This window comes from Miniopterus natalensis, chromosome 20, assembly GCF_054644295.1.
Source record: "Miniopterus natalensis isolate mMinNat1 chromosome 20, mMinNat1.hap1, whole genome shotgun sequence".
Taxonomy (NCBI): Eukaryota; Metazoa; Chordata; class Mammalia; order Chiroptera; family Miniopteridae; genus Miniopterus; species Miniopterus natalensis.
This window is the reverse complement of record NC_142100.1, coordinates 21,673,444-21,698,985: the sequence shown is the minus strand read 5'-3', so window position 1 is coordinate 21,698,985 and position 25,542 is coordinate 21,673,444. Positions and strand designations below refer to the sequence as shown.

Genomic DNA, 25,542 nt, shown 5'->3' with positions numbered 1-25,542 from the left:
TTGCTGTCACATCAACCAATTATTCATGGTTCAGGTTGGGAAGGCGGAATGAAACCGCACAGTGACAGCTGACATGCTGGGAATTCGAGGGCCTGGGGGGGAGGCCTGGGGGGGACAGTGCGGCTGGGATCCCTCCTCACACCCCGCAAAACGGGGCCTTTCTCTGCCCACACCGCGGCGTGGTGGCAACGGCCGGGGCTATTCAATTATTTCCCCTCCGTGAAGAGTTCTCCCCATCCCTCCACGCACATTCAAGCAGATTGCGGGCACTTATTAACTCTGTTTTTTTGCTGGCACTCCCTGACTGTCAGTTAATAACCTGGAGTCCGTCCTGCACAAATTGGGGAATTGGTTTACGGCAGAGAAATGATCCCGAGCTACGTGTCAGCACAATACCCCCCGGCCAGCTGCTGCTCCTTTGATTTCAGAGATGGACCGTTTGGGTCCTTAACAAAGTCCACAGCACGGGTCAGAAAAAATGGAGCAGCTGGCACCAGAGACAGAGAAAACCCAAGGAGGCAGAATGTGAGCTGGGAAACCCGTCAAATCGAAACCAGGTCCCCGGCATGCCCCGGACTTTGGTCACAACCAAAGAAGTTAAGGAAGGTGACTTCACTTTGGCTGCACCAGCCACAGACCACCCTCAGGAGGCTAAAGATGTCCCCATGCAAAGATGTTCCTTGCGGTGTTGTTTAGAGCCGGCAATCAGGAAACAGGTAAGGAAATCATTCCACATTGACACAATATCCTACAGCCATTAAAAACACTGAGTATGAAGAGTCTGGAATAATATGAAAAACGTGATGCCATCGCATTCGCGAATGAAAAGTAGGACAGAAACTGTGTATATCGTGGATCACACGTATATCCGCTACGACTAGAAAGAGCACACATCTAAGAGTGGTGTGATTATTTGTGAACCTCTTCCTTTCTTTTTTTTTTTTTTTACAGAATAGCCCAAATTTTCCAAAATTAGCTTATATTATTTTCATCATGGTATAAACCAGAGGTCAGCAAACTTGTTCTGTAAAGGGCCAGATGGTAAATATTTTAGACTTTGCGGGCCATATGGTCTCTGTTGCAATTGCTCAACTCTGCTGTTGGAGTCTGAAAGCCGCCCTAGATGGCACGTTGTAAACAAATCGGCGTGGCTGTATTCCAATAAAACTTTATTGATAAAAACATGCGGCAGGTTGGATTCGTCCCAGAGGCTGTAATTTGCTGATCCCAGGTATAGACCTAAATTATTGCTTATAAAAGGGGGACAATGACATAGAGGAACTGCCCTTCCATTGAGCTCTAGCTATCGCCTGTACCTTGTCTTTCTGATCACAGGACGGTCTAGGGGCCCCTGGCAACCACACGTGACAGACAGGGCCAGGGACACAAGGCAGAGCCGACCCGGGGGGACCAGAGTTGCCTCTCTTTGCCCGACTCATCCCCATGTCTCTCCATCCCTCTCTGAATTCTCCCCCTGCCTCCCGGCACATCAATTCCAGTAAGAGGAAGACAGAGGGACCCCGACTGGACTACAGGGCCGGGGCAGAGGAGGGGGCCTCTGTTCCACTTACATGGGATTCGAGGTCACTGGATGCAGGACGACCTGGGGCGCCCGGGTCGGTGTCTCCAGCACTGGCACCACATCTGATGGCAGAGATTAGACGGTCAGGAACCAAACGTGGAGTCCACACCACCCCGAAAGCCCGATTCCAGGAACATGCTGGTAGCCGATAACTTCTCACCAGATCATGGGTCCCTGGGGCTGGCCAGGCCCCTCTCCCTTCCTCGACCACTTGAACTTTACCTGCTTAGATGTACCAGTGGTCCAGGCAGCACCTGGACCAAAGCTCCCTACGATTACCTAGGGGGCTGCCAGAGCCCCAGACCTCTGCTCATCTCTGAATCCTCCTCTTGATTCCCTGTGAGATGGTGAGGCCACCTAGTTTCACGTCTCTCGGTGCCCAGCGCAAGCCCCTCTGACCATGTCTCCCCTCCCATGTGGCTCTGGACCTCTCCTACCCTGGCCCATCCTTCCAGTGCAGACCACCCTCTCAGACCATCATCCTGGGGTCTGGTGATCCCGCCATCACCCTCTTTGAGCATGTCCACCCCAGCATTCACCTCCGCTCAGTTCACTCAGAAAGGGGCTGAGCTCACAGGACACTCACCTGGGAAGATGAACTGCTGCTTGTATTTGTAGTAGTGGGACGCTGGGAAAAGAAAGAAGACACCAGAGTGAGCGCTGCCCTGGGGCTGTCCCTTCGGGTACCCAATGGGGGTCCCACAGCCGCGAGGGTTCTCTGCCCACCCTCGAGGGTTTCCAGACTTCTGCAGACACCTGAATTCCAAGGGACTGAGAACAGATGTAAAGAAACCAGAGCTCTGAACGCCCAAGCCAACCCTCTCATCCGACGCTGTCTAAATACAGAGCGCCCCAACTCCAAGCGGCATCCTGAGCACAGTCCCAGTTTCGGTAAATGCACAAGAACACGCCCAGAGGGAAGTCTGTAGAACCATAATCTGAAATATTAATTTTCTTCCCTTCTGGCAGAGTGATTACAGTGAGTTTAAAAAAAGCAACTATGAGTTTCTTGTGTTTTCCAAATTCTCTGCATTGAGCATTGTATTAGTTTTCTTGCTGCTGCTGTAACAAGTTACCACAAACATGGTGGCTTAAAACAACACAGGTTTATTGCCTTACAGTTCTGGAGGCCACAAATCCCCAAATTCCAGGTGGATGGAATCCAAATGGATGCATTTTTGCATCTGGAAAACAAAGTGCCCGGGATGGGAAGCAGCTCATTCAAGGTCACAGAGCAAAGCTTTAAAAGAAAACCCAACCTCCTTGATTTCTGGGACCTTCCTTCTGTTAGGTAACCTAGGTTTGGTTTGGTTTTCTGTTTTTGTTGTTGTTTAACTGCAGGTGGACATTTCGTTGTCAACAAGGGGCTAAAATTAAACAAAGAAGTACCCGAGGTTCTCCATAGGCTTAGCTGATCTCTTCCCTCCCCGGCTGGGCTGGGGGATTCAGTGTCCGCAGAGAGGTTATCTGGCAGTTACGGCCTTTTCGGGAGGAGGGCCAGGCAATGGATGGGAGCCCTGCTCTGAGGAGGGACAGGTGTCGGGCAATGGGACACCCCTCAAATGCCTGCATGCTCAGACTCAACCCCTCCTCGACCTTTCCCGGTGCAGAGAACAGCTGTGCCGGTGACTGACAGGGAGGGAGTGGCAAGAGAAGGAACGGCGGCACTGGGAGCCCTGTTCTTGCTGGTAATAGAAGTGGCTCCAAGGGGCAGCTGGTGAACCCGAGTGGCCTGCTCGGGGGACTGAGTGGCTCCTGGGTCTCTGGCATCAAGAGGCTGTGAAGACTAAGAGGCTTCAGGTGACCAGATGGCAGAGAGGCCAGGAGGCCACGGTGAAGGCATTTCCACTCTGGAGTCCCCACCACTCCCTCCCTAAGGCTTCCCCAGACAGCAGCCTGAGTGGCCTTCTGAAAGGAAGGATCTAGAAGGAAGAAGAATGAAGTCATCCCCTGCGGCAACCTTTCAGTGGCCTCCCACTGTGTCTTAAATAAAACCTAAATTCCCTCCGGGCCGGTGTGGCTCAGTGGGTTGAGTGCTGTCCCATGCATCACGAGGTCACCGGTTTGATTCCTGGTCAGGGCACATGCCAGGGTTGCAGGCTTGATCCCCCAGTAGGGGAGTGCAGGAGGCAGCTAATCGATCTTTCTCTTTCATCAATATTTCTATCTCCCTCCCTCTCCCTCTAAAAATCAATAAAAACATATTTTAAAAATAATCTAAATTCCCGTCACACTCTACAAGGCCAAGCCAGGCCTCAACCCTGCAGCTCTGTCTCACCTGGTATAACTTCCCCTTGTTTGTGGCACTCGGGCCATTAGGACGATTTTTCAGCTCCTTCCTGTGGCGGGGCCTTTGCACGTGCTCCCCTCTCCCCGCCTGGACAACTCTCCCCCGTCTTCGGAACTCACCTGCCTCTGACATTTCAGCTTGAACTCGCTTTCTTCTTGAACTTGCTCACAGCACTGTTCTTTCCCTTCATTTGTGTGTGCGTGTGTTTGCTCGGTTCACCCCGTCTCTCCCACGAAGCTACAAACTCCATGAGAACAGAGACTGTGTGCAAGGCAGGATAATCCCCACCCTCCCATGTCCTAATCCCTGGAAACCGTGACTGAATGGAGGATCTTGAGATGGGGAGACTACGCTAGATTCTCTGGGTACATCCTAAATGCAATCACAGGGGTCCTCAGGAGAGGGAGGCCGGAGGATCAGAATCAGAGAGTCAGAAACGGAGATGTGGTAACAGAAGCAGAGGCTGGAGTGGTGCGGGGCCCCCAGCCAAGGAATGCTGGCAGCCACGAGGAGCTGTCAGACAAGGAAATGGATTCTCCCCCTGGAACCTCTCAAAGAAACCAGCCTTGCCAACGCCTCGATTTTCAGCCCAGTGACACGAATTTTGGACTTGTGACCTCTAGAACCATAGTTAATAGATTTGTGCTGTTTTAAGCCACTAAATTTGTGGTAGTGTTACAGCGGCAATGGGAAACTCACACAGAGTGTGCCTGCTCTGTATACCTCTCCGTACATGGTGCCTTGTACAGTACCTGGTACATAGTAGATGCTCAATAAATATGTGTCAAGGAAATAAATGGATGGATGCAGTCGGAGGGCCAGGAGACAACTTGAGGAAAAAATCTGCAGCCCTGGGCAGTGCATGAACTCAAGTGGGAATTTGTGAGCTAGAAGAATCCTCGGGGTCCTGGCCTCCCCGACCTATATCCTTTCAGAGGTGAGAAAGCTGAAGTCGGAGGTCACGTGGCAGGGACGTGATAGAGGATCCTGAGTCCAGAACTCCAGCCTGCTCATCCAGAGCCCTATCCTGATGGGGGTAAGACTCAGCATGCAGCCCCTCAGGCATGTGGCCCCTGAGATCCTGGGCCCAGGCTCCTCCTGCCAATTTCAACGGACTTAGCTCATAAGACGACTGCCAGCTCCCCCTGTGACTTAGACTTAGGTGGGGACACTGGCCTGCTGCTGACCAACAGAGGGAGGTCCCTTTGCTTCTCGGAGCTTCAGTTTCCTCACCTGTCAAATGGAGCTCACAATACCTCATGGCTACTCTAAAGATCAAGTGAGGTCATAATATGTGGCAACTGTCCTGCCTAGAAGACTCAAGCCACATGCCTTCAACCCTGCGCCTTCGGGCAGGCTCCCCAATGACCCTGGCACGAGCCCAACCCCCCCGCCTCCCCGAGCGTGGAGGTACCTGGCAGGTTGAAGGCCTTCTGCTGCCTCGTGCACTGAGGGGAAGGGTGCAGGGGGGAAGGCGGCGTGGCGCTGGGAGGCAGGGGGGGCGCCGGCGAGGAGGGCGTGGAGGACGTCGTGGAGGAGGGGTTGCTGCTGGAGTCTGGCTGGTAGGGGACGGGGATGTGGTCCTGCAGACAGAGAACAGGGCAGGGGGCAGGCAGGAAAGCAGAGACACAGCGGTGAGGGTGAGGGAGCAGGAAGAGACCCCACCCCAGCATCCTGAGCCCCCAGATCCCTCCCACGTCCCGCCTGCTTCGCCGCCCCCCCCCCCCAGGCTGCACTCAGCCGCGGAAGGAGCGGCATCGGAGTCAAGTTCCTGTCCACCGTCTGGACCCCAGAGTGAAAGGTTAGCGCGTCATGCAAGCCACGTAGGTGACAGCCACGCTCCCCGCGCCTCTTCGGTTTTGGAAAGTGCCACGCTGAGGTGCCCAGAGTGCTCTTCCCATCCTGACACCTCTCCTCCTGAGTGTTTATTAAAGAATCAACAGCCTGACAGCTGGAGAGAGGGCGCGAGGAGCCTCCAGAGCCTCCCTCGCATCTCAGCGGCAGCCAGCGCGTCTCCCGGCCCAGCCGCTCCAGGCACGGGCGCGGGAGGGCCCCGCTGTGCACCCTCAGGGCGGCCTGGGGGGAGGTCAGGAGCCGTGGAGGGGCTGAACAGTGCTCCCCAAAAGAGATGTCCACCTGGAACCTCAGAGTGGGACCTTGTTTTTAAAAAGTCTCTGCCCGGCCGGGCGTGGTTCGGCGGCTGAGCATCGACCTAGGATCCAGGGATCGGGGTTCGAGTCCCAGTCAGGGCACATGCCCAGGTTGCGGGCTCGATCCCCAGTTGGGGGCATGCAGGAGGCAGCTGATCAATGACTCTCTCCTCACTGATGTTTCTATCTCTCTCTCTCCCTCTCCTTTCCTCTCTCTGAAATCAATAGAGACATATTTTTTAAAAAAAGTCTCTGCAGATGCAATTAACACAGGGGTCTCCAGATGAGACCATCCGGGTGAGGTGGGCCCACCTCTTCCCTCTTCCCCCCTCCCTCCACCCCCTTCCTGCCTGCAAATTCTCCCTCTGTTCCTCTTCATCCGGCTATTTCCACGCCCCGAGCACCCAGTGTTGGACTAAATTCTTAACCCACATCGCCGTATCCAGTCCTTTCCACAGTCCCGATCAGAGTATCTCCTGATAATTCTCATTTTATAGGAGGGGGAAAAAAACCAACAAGGCAGAGAGATCTTGCTCTGATCCCACAGCGAGGGAAGGAACCAAGTTTCAAGCCTTCTGACTCCAAAATGCAAAGTCTAACCATTATGTTGAGCGAAAAAGCCGGGCTTCTGTGAACCTGGATTGACTGAGCCAGACAGGAGAGGAGACAGGCGGCAACGAAAAGGAAATCTTCAGACCAAATTGGCTCGGAAATCTATTGCAGTAACCACATCATTGCCTGACAAAAAGAATCTGCGTGAAGCCGGTGAGACGGGAAAGGGGGGAGGGGAAGCCAGCCCTATGATAGATCCTGTCCACCTTCACGTCAAAGCCACTTTCTAAATAGAGGTTAATTTATTTCTCTTATCAAATTCTCCCGCTGGCAGACAAGCAGAACAGTGTCACAGTAATTGACCTATCTGACCCGTTTCTGTCCCATCTGATACCAAGAGGCGCATCGTGCCTACAAAGCCAGCGCTAGAGAGGTTTCGAGATGTCTCCGAGCATCTCATCCCCAAGACGCGACGAAGGAAAGGATGGGTTATAAGTATGCGGTTCGTTCCCAGAAGCCTCACCACGTGAGCCCCCTCATTTCTTCCAGAGATGGGGATCCCCTCTCCTAGAGACCTCCATCTTTTGCAAATAACAAAAGGAAAGTGCACCCAGCCTGAAATTTTGATGAGAAGCCCCAAGATTTAAGCTGATGATAACAGCTAGAATCTCCTGGACACTTACCATGTGCCAAGGAACTGCATTACATTCTTTTTAATGTGGATTATTTCATTCATCACCACAACTCTCTGAGGTTGATGCTTTTATTACCTACCATAGACATTTTAAAACGTGGCCACAAATTCCCTAGACTCTGCCCATTGACAGGATGGAGTCTAACGTCTCCTCCCCTTGAATCTGAGTAGGCTGCGACTGCTTCTCTCAGTAAGAATACAACAGAACTGTCACCGTCAACCCTTGGCTAGTGCAAGCCAAGACAATCAAAGCCAGGTTATAAAAGCCCATGTACCTTACACCTTGTCTGCTGAAACAGCCACTCTTCAAACCCTGAGCTGCTATGGAAGAAGCCGGACCAAGCTGAGGAGGCCACACTGTGAGGAAGCCCAAGCCACAAGGCAGGTCCACTCATAGGTGCTCCTGCTGAGTTTCTACAGAGCCCAGGCTTTGACTCATCCCAGCCCAGGTACCAGATTTGTGAATGAAGGGGCCTCTAGATCAGGGATTGGCAAACATCTTCTTGAAATGGCCAGACGGTAAATCGATTAGGCTTTGTGAGCCATGTGGTCTCTCTTGGAGCTACTCAATTCTGCCACTGTAGGGTGAAAATAGCCACAGACAATAAGAGTGTAGCTTTTTCCAATACAATTTTATTTATACAAACAGGTGGTAAATTGAATTAGGCCTGTAAGCCATAGTTGCCAATCCCTGTTCCAGATCATCCCAGCTCCCCGCTGCGTGAGTTTTCCCAGCTGTGTCCCTGGATATTATGAAGTGGAGATGAACAATCCCCACTGGACCGCTTCTTGATCCCTGCCCCACAGACTCCACGAGCAAAATTAAAGGGTTGCTGTGGCACGCCACTAAGTTTGAGGTGGTGTGTTCATGCAGCAGTGCCTAACTGAAACGTACCCATTTGCATGCATGCAGGAAAACTGAGGCTCCGAGAGATTCAGTTACTTGCCCAGAGTCTTACAGCCGGCAAGTGGAGAAAGCCAAGGCTGGCTGCTAGGTTTGCCTGACTTTAGAGGCCACGCTCTCAACTGCTGAGATGATGCCACAAGGAGCCAGATGGAGAATGGCTGAGATCTACTAGTAAAAATGGTGGGGGAAAGCACGAGAGGAAAAGGACCTGTGGGTTTTGCTGGGGAGGCATGGAAAGGGAGGTCAGAGACGGAGGGAGGGACCGGATTATGCACTGCCTGGCAGGCTGCGGTAAGGAGTTTGATTTGTTTTCTAGATGCACTAAAAAGCTATCGAATGCTTTTGAAACGGAGGTGACACAATTTAAATTACATTCATTAAGAATCACTCCGGCTGCTGCGTGAAGCATAGACTGGGGAGGGGGCCATGCCCTCTGCAGCCTTGTGCAGAGAAGTGAGGCTGTGCCAGATAGAAGTTGCGATGCTCACCTGGGTCCTGAGCACAGGCGGGGGACCTGCCATGCGCTCGGGCTGATCCACACTTTGTCCACTTTCAAACCATGCGTGGAGGTGTCATGGGGCTTGAGAAATCACCTGTGGGCATGCACAACATCTGCCTCCTACTGTGGGGCTAGAAGCATCCCTGGGATAGCTTTGGTGCAGTCCGACCAGCAGACCAAACAAAGGGTGTAGATGGAAATCACACTGGAAATTTCCAGACCACATTGGAAAGAGAGATGCCCAGAGAGGCCCACATCTGAGGATCAGCTGGAAGTCAAGCAGAGTGGCTGTGGCTCGGAGCTCAGGGCCCCCGCTCGTATCCGTCCACCCAGTCTCCGGCAGGAGCTCAGAAATAGATCCCTGTCCCTCCGAGGTTTGATTCAACAGATGTGTCAGAAAGCCCAGAACCATCTGCAAAGCTAATCCCAGCAGATGGCGAAACATCTCCCAGAGCAAAGAGCGCGGGGTCTGGGCCACTAAGGAACCTGTCCCCTCCTCAACGCACTCATTCATTCTCATGTCCACGTGCCCGCTCCCTAAATTAGACAGCTTCCTGGCACATTCGCTCCCCCCTGGTGGCTGGGTGGCCCCCACGCTTGGCCCAACAGCAACCACACAGAATGGGGACAGCCCAGGTGCGCTGGGAGGTGAGGGCACTGCCCCCAGGTCGCTCCACGAGGCCTGCCCTGGAACCTCCCCCCCGCAGCCTCAGCCCTGGCATCCCCGACCCAGCAGGACCCCAGCCTCACCTTGTTGATTTTGTTGGTTTTGGGGAGCGTCTGGCTGATGTGCAGGTCCGAATACCGGGGTGGCTTCCGCAGAGGGTTGTTGATGTCACACGGGACCGACTCCGTCCGGACTAACCTTGCTGGATCCGTAGGGGTAAAAACAGCGATTGGGGAGTTTAAGTATCACTTTGGCTTTTAGACTGTTGCTCTGGGGCAGCAGAGCTCAGAGGTCCCCCTCCAAGGCCCACCCCCAAGGCTGGAAGGGAATTTGCTAAAAATGACAGTCCTCACGTCCCGGAAGTGACATCGGGAGCTCTCCATGGTGGTTGGGGTTTTTTTTATTGTCGATATATGACTTGACCATGACAAATTATAATAATAAAGCTGAAGCTGTGAGTTTTGTTTGTTTTCAGTACCACAAACGTTTCGCGTTGGTGCTCAATTCAGAACTGAACCTCCTTGGAAATACAAGAGGTTCCTGATTCCTCGGCGTCTGCAATCAGCGGGCGAGCCCATGACGGCCGCCAGGCCCGCCCTGTCTAACCTTCGTGCTAGGATCACCTTTCACTACTTGGATTTCTCAGGCCCGAGCAGCCTGTCGCACATGGAAGCGCATTTGTCCTCATCAAGGCCAGCGCGGGTCCCTGGGGGAAAGGCTCAGCTTTCCCAGCCTCCCTTCCCCGCATCGCCCCAAAGCCACGCAGAGCTCTGGGCACACGGCTGGTGCTAAATAAACGCTTACTGATCCGAACCCCATCCCCTGGGCCCCTCTCCCTGCTGCCCGTTATTTCTCCTACTTACAGGGACCACGGGGAGGGACACAAATGAGAAGCTTGAATTCAAATTTGATGCCTGGTAGTGTTACTTGTTAGATTTTTGTTGGTGGTGGGGTTTTTTTTTATTACGAGGGTGGATGGGGGTGTTAGTGGAAAAGTTAAAAGCTTTGGACTGACCCAGGGATTTAATTTCTCTGCTTAGCCTGAGCTGCCATCACCATAGAAACCGACTATATTTCCAACTTCCTACTAACGATGGGGTGGGGGTGGCAAAAATCTGGTGGACTTCTAGAAAGTTCCATTTGCTTTGCATGCACAAAGGGGGCACACGCCTGTGAAGGTGGGTTGGAGGGGGCCCTTCTTTAGTGTCCACCTCTGCGAGGGGGTCGCCCTCCAGCAGGCTGGTCACGTCCCCACGTGGGGTGGGAGGCAGGCGCCAGAGGAACCCACTATAGACGGGAATTCGGTGGGAGGCGATTTCCCCAGCAAAGCTGACCCAAGACAGTGGTTTGAGAGCAACAGAATTCAGGTGTAAAATAGCATCACTAAGTGCGTACAGTTGTTCAAGGGACAGATGGTTCTTAACTGAGGGTGTGGGGTGGGCCAGGGCCCGAGCAGACAGACGAAGGTTTCCCTTTACTTGCAATTTCCTCTCCTCGTGGAGAGAAGCAAAGCAAAGATCATCGAAAACCAATGGCCCGCTGCCTCTGGGACACATCTCAGCACTTTCGGCAGCCATTCGCCTCCTTTTTTGGCTTTCCCCTGGGTTCCTTCTAGAACAGGGCAGATTCCCCTGAGTAGGCATGACCGAGGCCAGGGGCTGGGAGGGGCGTCGCGAGAGGACAAGGAGCCCAGTCTCCGCTTTGCAAGTTGCTAACCCCCAAGCTGGAGCCTTAGCTTCATCTGACCTATAGATGGGGGGTGGCAGGGAGGGGCCAGCAAGAACTTCTAAACTTTGAATAAGTTGCTAACGTTTTAAAGTGAGCACAGGGCACATAAAACAAGTTGGGCTTTTCTTTGAAACACGAGAAAAGCTGCAGTGCAGGTCGTCAGAGCTGCTGGCGTGGCTGTCCCCTCTAGACAGTGCCGGGGTGCGCTCTCTCTCCACATTGCGCGGCCCCATCTGGCCATGTCTCTTCGTTAGGGTGCTTGCTTGGCCCTGGGAGGCATCTGAGTTTGCAACTCCTGCTCCAGAGCAGCACTTCTCAACCCCAAAGGAATTCAGCTGCAGATCCTGCTGAAATGCAGGTTCTGATCCAGTGGGTCAGGGATGGGGCACCAAGCTCCCCAGTGTTGCTGGTCCTTGGACCACACTTTGAATAGCAATGGTGTGGACCAGTGATGTCTAGTAGAATTTTCTGTGATGGCGAAAGGGTTTGTTATCTGCACTATGCAATATGGTGGCCACATGTGGCTACTGAGCACCTAAAATGTGGCTGGTGTGACTAAGCAATTCAATGTCTACTTTCATTTCAGTTTAATTAATCTAAATGTAAACAGATGTGGTAGTAGCTACTGTATTGAACAGCAGCGACCTAGAGAGTCCACTGGTGGATGGATTACACTGGATTATGGAGTCTGGGGATAAAAGGCCAAGAAGCAGGCCAGCTGTTTTGAAAGCTGGACAGCAAGACTTCTCAGTTAAGTGCCTCCTATGGAGCTTTTGGCAGGCAGGGAAAAGTCTTTCTTTCTAGTCTTTCTGTCCATCTAAATCGGTCTTGCTTTTGAACAGCTGGTAGTGACTCTCCCAGAGGTAGCTGTTACCTCTCTGCCTGGGCAGCTTGGACCAGACACTCCAGGGCGCCAGGGGACACAGATGGCCCAAACCAACAGGTCCAAGCCAGACCTCTCCCCATGCCCACTTCTGTGGGGTCCATTGATTGAGTCCAAAGGGCACATAATAGAAAAATGCTCAGCCAGCACTCCATTTAGTGGGAAGGAAAGGCAATGGGATTGAGGGCAAGAGAGGAGAGTGGAAATTAGGAGACAAAAAAGAGAAAGATTGAGAGAGGAGTAAATGAATCTGGGAGCTAAAGTATCAGAGAAACCAGTTACAGGGGCAAGAGAGAGGGAGAGTAGAGATGAGGGGTGGACTGAGGAGACAGATGCCAGGGAGAAGGGTGTCAGGGAACGAAAAAAGACAGGCAAGTATCAGGGGGTCAGGAGGTATACAGAATCGGCCTGGATGGGACAGCTATCATCTCAGATGGCCTGCAGGAGCCCCACCCCACCCCCAACCCCAGGGCAGCAAGCATTAAATACTTACCTCCTCGGTGGATGATTAGGAGATGACAGGGTGGGGCTTCTTTGGTGCATTTGTTGTGGCACTTTAACCTGAGAGAAAGAGAGAGAAGGAAGGATGGAAAGATGGGTGGGTGGGTGGGTGGATGGATGGATGGATGGATGGATGATGGATGGATGGACGGATGGACAGATGGGTGGATGAGTGGATGGATGATGGATGAATGATGGATGGATGATGGATGGATGGATGGATGGATGATGGATGGATGATGGATGGGTGATGGATGATGGATGGATGATGGATGGATGATGGATGGATGGATGGATGGATGGGTGATGGATGGATGATGGATGGGTGATGGATGGGTGATGGATGAATGATGGATGGATGGATGGATGGATGATGGATGGATGATGGATGGATGATGGATGGGTGATGGATGGGTGATGGATGGGTGATGGATGGATGGATGATGGATGGATGGATGATGGATGGATGGATGATGGATTGGTGGATGGGTGGATGGATGGATGGATGGATGGATGATGGATGGATGGATGGATGATGGATGGATGATGGAGGGATGATGGATGGATGGATGATGGAGGGATGATGGATTGGTGGATGGATGGATGGATGGATGGATGGATGGATGGATGGATGAACAGACGGACAGTCTGATGAATGAATGGATGGGTGGAGTGCTGTAGAGAGCAAGAGCAGGGCAGACTTTTTGGACACCTTTGACAATCCAATATGGAGTCACTGTCAACCATGACAGTCATGTCAAGTGCTACGTCAAGCCTGAGGAAATGGGGTGTAACAGGAATGCCCCAAACCACAAGTCTGGACACTTGGATAAGGGCTCCATCTGGATACCTATTTGAGTGAGACCTCCACCCCTGGGGGGCTATAAGAACTCAGAGCAAGGGGACATCCATCTGTCTCTCTGGGGACCAGGGTCTTCATCCAAACTGTGACAAGGATCACATGAGAAAATGCCCAGGTAAGTACCCACACAGGCAGCCAACAGGCAATGTTTCTGCTTATAGGGCTAAAACACACCAAGTGCCCACGGGATGTGCCGGGCGGGCCACATCCAGCTGGGAAACTTGGATTTATTTAAAACTTGCACTGAAAATGGCTTTTCTTTTTTTTTAAACTTTCAGGACTAATAGGATAAGCTTCAGTTCTCAAGAAAAGTTGCTTATGCGGAACATCTCATTGCCCCAGGGAGCCACTGGCTAAATGAGACATCCTCTCCGTCTGAAAATTAAATATGTGACTTTATCTGGAGGGCAGGATCTGGGTCTTCCTAATCTTCGGGGCTCCCTTTTCTCCCGCCCCCCTCAGAGCTTGGCCTGGGGGCCGGTGCAGAATTCTCGGGGATCGATATCAATATCGGGGAGACGGGGGAGAGAGGGCGAAAGAAGTAAAAGGGAGGCTCGACGGATGGGGAAGCCTGTCCATGCTATTGATGACGGAGCACTGAGTCTCTATCAAGATTTGTTTTTGAAAAGTGATGTTTCTTATCAATTGTATCCCTTGAAGTTTGTGAGATGCAAGTCAGTCCCTCTCTGCACCCCAGCCCTCTGCCCTCTCCTCCCCCACGTGGCTTTTTTAGTTGTTTTTTCTTGCAGGATGGAAAGTGCTCCCCCCCCCCTTTAAGAGGGGGAATGAGAAGGGGGGGAGAGGTAAGCAAGGGACGGCGCAGTCTCCTCACGAGGCTGGATTTTTATTCTGAGAGCAGGGGGAGCCGAGGAAGGATTTTTAAACAGGAAGATGGAGCTGGACAAGCATTTTGGAAAGAGCCCCCCCAGCAGGGCAGACACGTACCATTAAAGGGCCCCTAGTCCCCTCTACCTTTCCCACCCGCTGCCTCTGGTTCCCTTTTCCTAGGGCACTGCAGCAAGTGTCCCTAAGGCTTTTGCAAAATCAGTAAACCAAATCATTGCCCCCTTTGCCTCGGGGTTTGTTTCACTGAATAGCCCAACCGGGCAGTTTTGTCTGGGTTTGGGCCTCCTGTGGTCCCTTCTTTGAGCCAAATGCTTCTAGAAATGTCTCCGTATGTTCTCAGTGAAGGATATCAAAACCCTCCTTCCCTCACTGCTGACAACTGCACCTACCAGGGGATTTAAAAGGGTACAGAAATAATGTAATTTCACCCATCATCACCATCATCACCACCATCATCACCACCATCATCACCATCACCACTATCACCACCTTCATCACTACCACCACCATCACCAAGACAACTACCTTCATCACCATCACCATCATCATCACCACCATCACTACCTTCATCACCATCATCATCACCACCATCACCACCTTCATCACCATCACAATCATCACCACGCCCAATCCCCACCTCGGCCCCCAGTAGAGTTATAATCCCTCCCCACACACAACTGTAATTAGACCCACATTTTTGCTCATAATAGGTAAAAACGCATAGAAGGGACCATTAATTCTCGTTATGATTATTGCAAACACTGACGTTTCTATGAATGGAAAAGTCAGTCCAGGCTCCACGTGGGCGATGTCTGAAATGCGCACCCGCAGCCACATCCTGCCCATATCCTGCCGGCTGTAAAATTCCCGAAGCTCCCAGGCACCTTCGCAGCAGCTGCGACGTCGGGCTCATCATTTCCCCGGCTCCTCAAGCGCCGGGAAATCGGTGCTCCCAACGGCTCCACCAACCATGGCCAACTTCACACTTCCATCTCCTCATCGCAGACAAAGCGCTCTGCTGATGCCAGAACACAGGCCAGGGGCCCCGAACGGCAGGACAGGGTCCCTCACATGCCAGGTGCTCGCCGGGGCCGCTGACCCACCCGGGGTAACCAAAACCAAAGCACCCCGTCTACGAAAGGAGACCCCGGGGCGGCTCAAACAGGCGTGCGAGGCAGTTAAAATGCTATTTCTCCGTCGGCGGTTTTAGAAGATCCCCCCTCCCTTCCACACTCCGGCCGGCGCAGACAAAAAACCACCTTGGTTCAAACTCCTCAAATCACTGTCCTGTGATTTTTTTCTGCAAGAAATACAGACAGGGGTGGAGAGGTTCCGAGGGACCGGCCCCAACTGCACACACGGAGGGAAGAGGCGGATCACGCAGGGCCGAGGGCTGGGGAACCCCGCGTCTCCCTGCAAAAGCGACCTCGGGCCAGCTGGACGCCCCGTTATCAGAAATACTCAGCTGGTGCCGACATCCGACCACCGAGAGCCCCGCTCCGCTCCGAGCTCATGAACCTATTAGATGAAAACGCCTCAATTTAGATAACTGCAAATTGCTTTCCGAGAGTCGTTTCCCATTAGTTCGTTAATCCCTCTATTCAGAGCGCCAACAAGACAGCTGATGAGAATTCCGGAGGAAGCGGGCACGGAACCAAAGCGGGAGGGAAGGGGGTTCGACTTCGGAAGAATCCTGGCTTCCTGGGTGGAGGGGTACCCCAAAATTAATTCATCAAGTCAGTAACACTGTTCGCTTTTGTTTGTGTTAAGGTCTTGTAATGGGCCAACTACTAGGCTGAGCAGTTTACCTTATCTCACTGATTTAAAAGGAAAAAAAAGAATTTACTTTCTTTTTCTTTCTTTTTTTTTTAAATATATCTTTATTGACTTCAGGGACAGGAAAAGGGAGGGAGAGAGAGATAGAAACATCAATGATGAGAGAGTCATTGATCGGCTGCAGCCCGCAACCCGGGCATGTGCCCTGACCGGGAATCGAACCCTGATCGCCTGGATCCTAGGTCCACGCTCAACCGCTGAGCCATGCCCGGCCGGGCAAGAATTTACTTTCTTTACTGTCGTGTGTCCCCCCCCCCCATCTCACCAGCCTGTAAGTTCCATGAGGGCGGAGATTTTGTCTGTTCCATCCACTGTTACTTTCCCCTGTGCCCAGGACAGTGCCGGGCGCATAGTAGGCGCTCAATAAACACTAGGTGAGTAAATGACCAGCTGGTTCTGCCCATTTTTTCTAAGCGGCTGCCTCCCCGGTCTCGGCGCCAGGTCTCTGCAATCCCACCGGTCACTGTTCCTCACGCACGCACTTGGGTTTCACCGAAATTCATTTCTCTGTAGCTGTGTCTCCCTGAAACTCCTTGACAGTGGGGTCTGTGTGTTTTACCCGTTTCTATCCCTCCACCTGCCCATAAGTGTGTCCAAAATTTCGAAACCTTTGAAAACAAAGATAAGTGACCATCCATCCTCTTAACGCAAAAGCCGCAGGGTTTTATTCATAGAACAAGCTCCAACTCCAACTGGTGGTATCTGTCATTCATGGTCGTCGTGACATCCTGGAGAGAGCTCCAAACCCTGCTGTAGCCACACGGGGACAGTGTCAGGGTCCCCGAAGCACGCTGGAGCTCTGTGGCAGCCTCAGGCTCTGCTTCGCCACCGTGGCAGTTTTTCTAAGGGCCGAGCGAACCGGTGTCAACGGCACGGTGGAAGCGTGGCTGGGCTTGGATTCTGCCCCTTTCACGCCGGGAGCCACTTCTGCAGGAGGTGCAGCGAGGAGGGAAGCTCTGTGAGAAAACACTGTGACCTGGGGGCAGGGACACTTCACTGCCTCCTTCCAGCGGTCCCGTGGCGGATGCTCAGGTCAGGCCCACTTTGCAGGTAAGGAGACTGAGGTCCCAGAGGATGAGTGTCTTGCTCAAGCTCGCGCAGGGAGCTCAGCGAGGGGGCTGGGGCTCAAACTCGGTTCTGGCTGCTTCTGAAGTCTGTGCTTCTCGCAGCCAGCCCTGTCCCAAGATCCCCCCCGCCCGCCCCCGTGCCCTCCCCCAACCCTCAGCAGGCTCTGAGCCTTCGCAGTTGCTTCTAGACGGAGGGCAGAAGAGAAGCGGCCTCCCAGTTCTGCATCTAGTGCCGAAAATTAAACCAGCTCAGGAAGCCTTCAGCCTTGCTGACTCCCGGCTGTGTCCCTGTCACCTAATTACCTGACTTCAAAGCCTGCACTCTGCAGGTGTGAGCATGTGAAGGCTGCCGTCTCCCCCACAGAACACGGGGTGACTACACACGGGCCCCCGAGCAGCTGGTGTTTGGGGGAAATCAGACACCCTTCCGGTTGGTCCTGTGCCTCGTGGAGCCAGAGGACCAGGGGCCGCCATCCCGGGGCTCACCCACGGCCTGGGTCTATGGAGAACCGAGGGGGGGGCCTCCAAACACGCACGCTTGTAATGACTGCCCTGTGCGTCTTCCCTTACACCCATGGAGCCTCCTTGGGCGCTGGGACTAATTAATCTTTCCCACAAGAGAAGGGAGCCCTCTGCCTTACCTTCAGGACTCAGGTGACACCTCCAGGCCGGCGGACAGTGAGCCCTCGGCCCTGCGGCTAGCCCACCTCCATCACAGGGCAGGGGTGCGGGGAGGCCTGAAGGAGCCTAAATGAGAGCTCCACGTCTGAGCTGGACAAGGCTACAGGGGAAAGAAGGCTCCCTGCTGCCTTTTAAACTAAGTGGCTGCCATCAGCAAACAGACACGCCTTCATCTGTAGCTCTTCCATACAGCTGAATGTTACTGACTATTTTACAGTCACTGGATATTTAATACACAGAGTGGGTATTTAATACACATTTAAGGCAGGAGGGAGGGGGGCCGGGCAGAAAGGCATTTGCGACCTTTGGCAGAGGTCAGAACTCCGAGCCCACCACCGCCACCAAGCTCTGTCCTCTAGCGCTTATTCCTTGAATGCTTGTCACCCCATCAGGCAGGTAAGATGATTACTCTGCTCATGCAGATGAAAATGCCAGGAACAGAAATGTGAGGTGACTGGTCCAAGGTCACACAGCTAGGAAGTAAGAGGGCCAGGATTTAAGGCCATCTGAGCCTGACCACAGAGCCCAAGTTGGGCACCGCAGTTTTTCTATCCCCTCCCCACCTTTTCCAGCCATGACTTGGAATGTTTGCGTGGAAGTGGGGCGGGGCGCGAACTCGAGACCAACGTGATGCCGCAGAAAAGGCAAGAGCCAGGAGCAAGTCCTGACGGGAACTTCCTAGCTGTGCGACCTCAGGCAGGAGAGTTATCCTTGCCAAGACTCAGCTTACACATCTGCGAAATGGGAGAATCATCACAGCCCCTCGGAGGAGAGAAAATGAAAGAAAAAGACTTCAAAAGCTTTAGCTCAGAGACTGCCAAACTGCAGCCGAGAGGCTCCCGAGCCAGCCCGCAGAATATTTAGTAAATAAGGTTTTATGGGAATACATAAATAAGTCCTGCCCATTTGGGTATTGTCTCTGGCTGCCTCTGAGCCACACGGCAGAGATGAGCAGTTGTAACAGAGACGCTATGGCCAAGGAAGCCTAGAATATTTCCTGTCCGGTCAGCCTGAGAAGAAAGTTTGCCAGCCCCCGATCCTAGATGCTATGAAGATGCGAGGAGCCATCAGGCCGGGGCAGACAGCACTATGCATTTCTAACACCACCCATCTGCTCAGGTTCTCATTCAGAACTGCTCCCCTTAAGCCCTTCCCCAAATACACAAGTTCGTTTCAGATCTATTTGCGAAAAACAGGGCAAGCAACGCTCCTGGAAGTCAAGAAACCAAACTCCCATGAGCCGTTTCAGGGCCCAGGGCGGCTCTAGCCGACATCAGGCACAGTGCAAAGATGCTTCCGGGTGCAGCCACTTACTTGCAATTTTTACACTTGAGGCCAAAAAGCATCCCTTTCCCACAGACTGTGCACGTCTGAGACATCCAGTATTTGGTGGAAAACCTGTGGAAAAGAGACAGAAAATGTTCAAGGTCAGGGTGATGGTGACTGAGGTGTCTCTAGAAGGACGGACCACTTACAGGTAAGCACACGGGCCCTGGATTCCAGTCCTGCTTCTTCCCAGATGAGACTTAATCAATTTGCTTAAACCCCTGGAGCCTCAGTTTCCTCATCTGTCAAGTGGGGATAATGACCTTAGATTAACTTCCCGGCCCTCCAGCCGAGGAGTGGAGCTGAGCCAGGAACTGAGCCAACCTAGGGGTGGAGCTGAGCCAGGAGTGGGGCTAATCCAGTGGGGGAGGGGGGCGTGCAGAAGAAAGAAAAAATAGGCCCCTTTCCCTCTGCATCTCGCTGCCTGACCACTGATGTGTCTATCACGTATTTCTCACTACTTCCTCCACCAACTTTCTCATTTGAGACTTAACAACTGTGCTGTCAACATATTTCTCTGAAGAGCTGTTGATGAGACGCCTTTCCCAGCCAGCGTGCTCAGTGCTGCCTCACCCCGGCTATGATGACGTGAATGCCCAGGCACTGCCCCCCACACCCCAAAGCCCTGGTCTGTTAACTGTCCGCCAGACCTCCACTAGGCCATGAGCTCCCCAAGGGCACAGGTCTGTATCTCGCTCAGTGCTGTAGCCGTGGCCCAGAAACTCCATAAATCTGAGTGGAAAGAATCTATGACTCACAGAGGCCTAGATGCAAAGAAAACTCTCAGCAGCAGTAGTCAAAGAACATAAAGTGCTGAGGTCAATTAGCGTGTAGACCCATCACTGAATCATCCAGGGCCTCGGTTTTCCTATCTGTCAAATGGACATGACCACACGCGCGCCAATTACTTGCGAGGAGATTGATGAGATAAAATGTGGAAAGTTAAAGGACTTCTTATAAGGGATGACTAGTAGGTACAAATCTCCCTCCTGAAAAGGGCAGGCATGGCCCTTGAGAGGTTGGCCCTTGCACCCAACCTGGCTGGAGCTCTGGACTGATTTTACACCTCAGAAGACAGTGACCATCCAATCTTGTGTCTTCTGGGTGAGGAAACCCAAAGTCAAGATACAAAGCATTCGTTTTGACAGTACCATTTATTGAGTGGATATTATGTGCCAGGGACTTTCCTTAGCACTTTAATGTATTCCCTCACTTAATCCTCACGACCACCCTATGGGTAGGCAGAATTATCTGATAAGAAAATTCAGCCTCAGAGAGGTTAAGTAACTTCCTCAAGGTTTCAAAGCTTTACTAGCTGAGATTGGAACACAGGTCAGTCTGACTCCAAAGCCCCGGCTTTTAACCATTACGTGCTAATCTCATAAGACGCAGACATCTCAGTCCCGGGCTGCCTGGCACATGAGAAAGAGGGTCATGGAGCAACACATGTGCCCGGCCTCTCCTCACCCCGGGGGTCAGAGTCCCCGGCCCTCACCGTGCTGGGAGGCAGAATCCGGCCTACCTGTGCTTGATGGAGTTGCCAAGGTCTCTGCGAGGGATCTGCGGGGACCAGCGCGGCACTGACAGTGTGTCTGCGGGGAGAGAAGAGAGGAGGGAGAGAGCCTGTTATACAGAGGCTCAGGGGCTGGCCTGGGCCCCAGCCAAACCCTGGAAGGAAGAGGGAGGCCCGCTGGCCTCAAGAAGGGCACTGACCACAGCACTTGTTAAACCAAAGCAAGTGGAACACTGGTTTAGCCCGTGTTAGCTTAACCACGAAGGCCCCTGGGCTGGGCAGCCAGAGCGCCCCGAAGGAAGCCAGAAGGGCAAAGAGTAAGACTAGACATCACTTCTATTGACAGGGGGCTCAGTGTGTGCCGGGCGTGTGCTGGCTCACCCCTTAGTTCATTGCATCATCGAACAATCCCAAGGACAGGGGATGCTAGCATCCCCACCTCGAAGGTGGGGAAACTGAGGCTTGGAGAGAGGAAGTCCTTTTTCTCAAGGTCATACACCCTGGAGGCCGCACAGCAACTGTGAATCCAGGCTGGCGGGACTCCAGAGCACGTGCCCCCGCAGGCAAAGCGCTACAGCGTAGACTCCAAATGCCAGTCACGCAAGTACCACTTTCCTAACTTTGGTCTCGCCCCTGTACAACTCATAAAATTATTTGTTTACTATTTTAAGTCGACTCTGTTTGTTTGTTTGTTTGTTTAAATACATTTATTTTAAAAGCTAAATCTATATGGAAAACTAATATCACTTTCTGTATATAGTAGGGAACTATTTCAAATACTTCCAACCTTGTACCATCGAAACTCACGCTAGAGTAAAGGGATGGACTGATGATCGGGGGGGGGGGGGGGGGGTGGATGGATGGGTGGATGGGTGGGTGGATGGGTGGGTGGGTGGGCGGACAGATGACTGAATAGATGGACAGATAGATGGAATTAGGTGGGTGGTAGATAGATGGATGATGAGTGGAAATGAAGACTCAATACATCGCACAGACTTCAGACTGGATCCCTGCCCTCATCTGGTCTTGTCTTTCATGCCTTAGACTAAACCCGGGTGATCTCCACCATCACTCCGTCACTGACCGAGCTCTGGGACCTTTTCTGCAGACCGAGCACAGCCCCGGCCTCCACTCCACTCCCCAGCCCCTCGCAGGCCCCGAAGGCCCCGAGCCGTGTGAAACCCCCGCCGGCAGGGAGAGAGGCCGGAGGCCGACCGGTCGCCCCTCTCCTTTCTCAGGCCAGACGGACGGCGCCGGCTCCGTTTTCCCAGCTGCCCCGTTTCTCACGCAACTGTTGCGGAGCGTGTGCACGTGCGGGAGCCGGGCCTGAACCGAGCCGGAGCATTTAACCCCCAGCCCATTCAAATCCTCTCTTCGGTCTAATCCCACTGGCGGCCGCCATCTGAAAGCTGTTTCCGGAAACCCCAATTCTGTCCTTTCTGGGAGAGCTAACAATTCTCCAACCCCAAAGGGCAGGGGAGACACAAGAGGGAGGCAGCCTGCTGGATCAGGGTCACCGCCAGTGGAATTTCCTCTAGTTTAACTGAAAACTGAATGTCCCGCCCAAGCCCATTTTACTTCTTGTTTTAGTTTCCGAGGGAAACAAAAACAGACAAGAAAGAAAAACATTTTAATAAGAGAGAGAGTTTTCTTCCCATTCCAACCCCCTGAGGGACTGAAATCAGATTTGAGAGGAAGGAATCTACCTGCGAACTCCTTAAAATGCTTTTCTCCAGGACGGGGTGGGCGAAGGTGTGAGAGCTGTGCTGGAGAGGAAGGGTTAGCTCAGACCCACAACCTCCGCACGGGGCATCCACAAAACTAGGGGTGCACATGGGGGTCCCCTCTCGAAGGGTTAGCTCAGACCCACAACCTCCGCACGGGGCATCCACAAAACTAGGGGTGCACATGGGGGTCCCCTCTCCTGGAACATTAATAGGCTGTCTAGGGAGGTGTGTTGAGAAGGGTTCTGAGGCTCCATAGGAAAGAACGCAGAGACTAATGAGCAGTGTCTGCCAGGGTGAGTGCCTACAAGCCTGCACATACCTGCCTCTCCGGCAAGGACAGACCACAGCTTGCCCTCTGCCTCGCTGCCTCAGGGCATAGTGCCGGGGGAAAAATAAGTCCTTCATACAGGTTTGCTGAGCCTAAGATTATTATAATATAAACACTACATTTACGGATCACTCAATATGTGCTAGGCATTATGCTGTGAAGTTTCTACCCGGAAGCCGGGCCTCCATGCACTCAGGGTTCTCATTACTGCCACTGTACAAAGGAAGACAGGAGCTCAGAGAGGTGCAGTGACTCCCTAAAGGTCACACAGCCAGACACGAGCAGAGCCTCAAGCTGCAGCTCTGCAATGCTCACAAGTCCTCCAAAAGCCCCTACACCAGTGTTCTCAACGAGGGGCACTTACGGCCCCCAGGGGACATCTGGCAATGAATGGAGGCATTCTTGGTTGCCACGCAAGGGTGGGGGGTGCTATTGGTATCTAATGGGTAGAGACCAGGGATGCTGTTTGACATCCTCCAGTGCAGAGGACAGCCCCCCCAAGGCAAAGAACTAACCAGCCCCCAAAGTCAATGACAGCAAGCATGAGAATCTCAGATCCGGATGGTTTTTACTTCTCCAGGCACCTCGCTACCCCCATCACCCCTCAAATGACGGAGATGGCGCTCCCAAGGCTCAAGTCAGCGGAGAGCGAATCCTCTTGCGTTATAAGCAAGTGTCACTGTTCGATCCGTAGCCTAATTATCCTGTTATTCTCAATTACAGAACCATCTCGAAAAAGTAGAAGTAATTAAGTTTAGTCATTTGGTTTCATTCCTCCAATATCTGGTTGAAGGGGTGGATCCTGTCAGTTCCATTACCAGCCGCAGCATCCCTGGTCTGCAGCTCTAATAACCTGCACAGGGCTCCCCACGTGGGTGTGAAGGGCTGAACTCTGAGATCCTCTCTTTACTTTCTTCGCTTGGATTTCATTAAAACTTGCCAATGCAAAGGAAAACCGTTCAAAGGGAAAGGGTGGGGGTGGGAATCTATGAAAACCGAGGCCTTATCATAACAGAGAAGGCAAATGGCATTTACAGCAATTGAACTGATACAGAAACTTCTGCTTAACAATCGAAGCGCCTATTACGACGTCTCCATAGCCGAACAAAACATTTTTTTTTCTACTCTAATTTCCTGATAACAAGTCAGGCAGACACGGAGGCAGAACCAGTGCCTTCCGTCCCAGGGGGAGAGTCACAGGCATTTTTTTCCTGAGACATTTTCATTTCCAGTGCCTGGAAGGGGAAAAGTGTTGCAGGGCAGGAGGGGTCTTCTCCCTTCTCCAGGCCCCGCTGGCCATGCCCTCTCAAAGGTGCCTCCGCGTGGAAGGCGATAAACCACCTAGGTAGCCGGATAGACAAACGGAAGCCTGGATGGAAGGAGCTGACATTAACAAAGCATCCACATGACCAGGCGCTACTGCCCAAGAAGCCCCTGGGGTGTGTTTTAAGTCCATGGGAACCTTGAGGTCCCTTAGAACTGAGGCAGGATGGGGATCTCACAATTTTAGGGGCTCCCTCTGGCGGCGGAGGGGAGAATCGCCCGCCAGGCTGTGACAAAAACAGGAGGGGCGCCCCCTACCCCCGTCCTCCAACTACCCCCCCTCCCAGGACCTAAAGCATCGGCCCCGACCCTTACAAGGCCATCGGTCTCCCAGCCCAGCCCTTTCCCACTTGAGCTGCCAAGATCCCACCTGCTGCCCCCAATAAAGAAAAAAATCCACACCCCAGAGTCACCAGCCCACTGCCTGGCACAGGACAGATGATCCGTCTTAGTTATTGACAAATCCTAAGTGGGACTACACCTCTGAGAGCCATTTCTTCATCTAGTTCAACAACCCTCTGAGGTTGTAACCTCAGTTTACCGATAAGGAAACTGACGATAACTTAAGAACTTGGTGGACTTTAGAGGTGAACCCAGTTTCCCATAAAGCTAAAGCCTTGCTACCCCCCCCACCCTGCCACACACACTATTACCTTCCTATATGATGTCTCCTACTGAGACAAGTGTAACATTTATTGTATAAAACATGCAGGTCTAGGGAGGGATTGAGCAAAAGAGGGAGAGACAGACAGACAGACAGAACTCACGGGCATGGACAACTGTGGTGATTGCAGGGGATGGGGTGGGTGGAGGTGGAGGGCATTGAGGGGATAAATGGCGATGGAAAAAGTAAAATAAAATAAAATACATACAAATAAACCCAAAATAAACATGCAGTCCTAGAGTCAGAAAGGACCACAAGAAACTGTCTACTGAAGTCTCTGAGTCTCTCAACCGTCTTGGACAGAAGAGGGGCTACCCTATTCTTAAATGTTTCCATGGAGATAAAACACAATGCTATTAATAATAACAGCCAACATTCAGTGAGCACCTACTGCACGGCAGGGCTCAGATGAAGTGCCTCAGATGTATTATTGAATTTAATCCCCATAACTTCATTTTAGGCGGTAGAGCTGGGGTTTGAGCCAGGACAGTCAAGCCCAGAGCTCATCCTCAGAAATGCCACAAATGAAAGGGAAGTTCCAAGCTGCCCCTAAGCTTCCAGCCCAGCCTGAGTGAGAACCTAACAATGATGCTGAACTCAAATCGACGGGCAGATTCTTTGGGGCCCAAAGATACCTGAAATGCAACTTAAAGACCATTCAACGTTTCTTTGGGGGCCACAGGGCCTGTCGCCAGCTAAAATCCCACTGATGTAGCCAAGGCGCCAACCAATCCTTGATGAAAGCTGCTCGTGATCCTACTCACAGAGCAGGGAGTAACTCTATTTGCTTTGCTCTCCAATCCAAATAGATCAGGTCTCACAGCGTTTTAATAACGTGCTGCCTCTCAAGGTTATAGCTCCATGAGTCTTCAGGGCCGATCTGAGTTTCTTGGTGAACATGCGTGGAATTTTCTCC

General features: G+C 52.5%; 1 protein-coding gene across 2 annotated transcripts in view; it reads right to left on the bottom strand.

Moving 5' to 3' along the window:
- Nucleotides 1-25,542, bottom strand: part of KSR2 (kinase suppressor of ras 2) — a 166,895-nt gene that overhangs the window by 28,595 nt on the left and 112,758 nt on the right. The window contains exons 6-12 of one of the 2 annotated variants that reach the window (XM_087828699.1): nt 20,594-20,663; nt 19,060-19,143; nt 12,446-12,513; nt 9,425-9,543; nt 5,287-5,455; nt 2,169-2,210; nt 1,572-1,644 (exon numbers count right to left, since the gene is read on the bottom strand). In XM_087828699.1, coding sequence (XP_087684825.1) covers nt 1,572-1,644; nt 2,169-2,210; nt 5,287-5,455; nt 9,425-9,543; nt 12,446-12,513; nt 19,060-19,143; nt 20,594-20,663 — 625 coding nt within the window. Of the gene's footprint in view, nt 1-1,571; nt 1,645-2,168; nt 2,211-5,286; nt 5,456-9,424; nt 9,552-12,445; nt 12,514-19,059; nt 19,144-20,593; nt 20,664-25,542 lie in introns of both variants that reach the window. The other variant, XM_087828698.1, reaches the window with a different exon arrangement.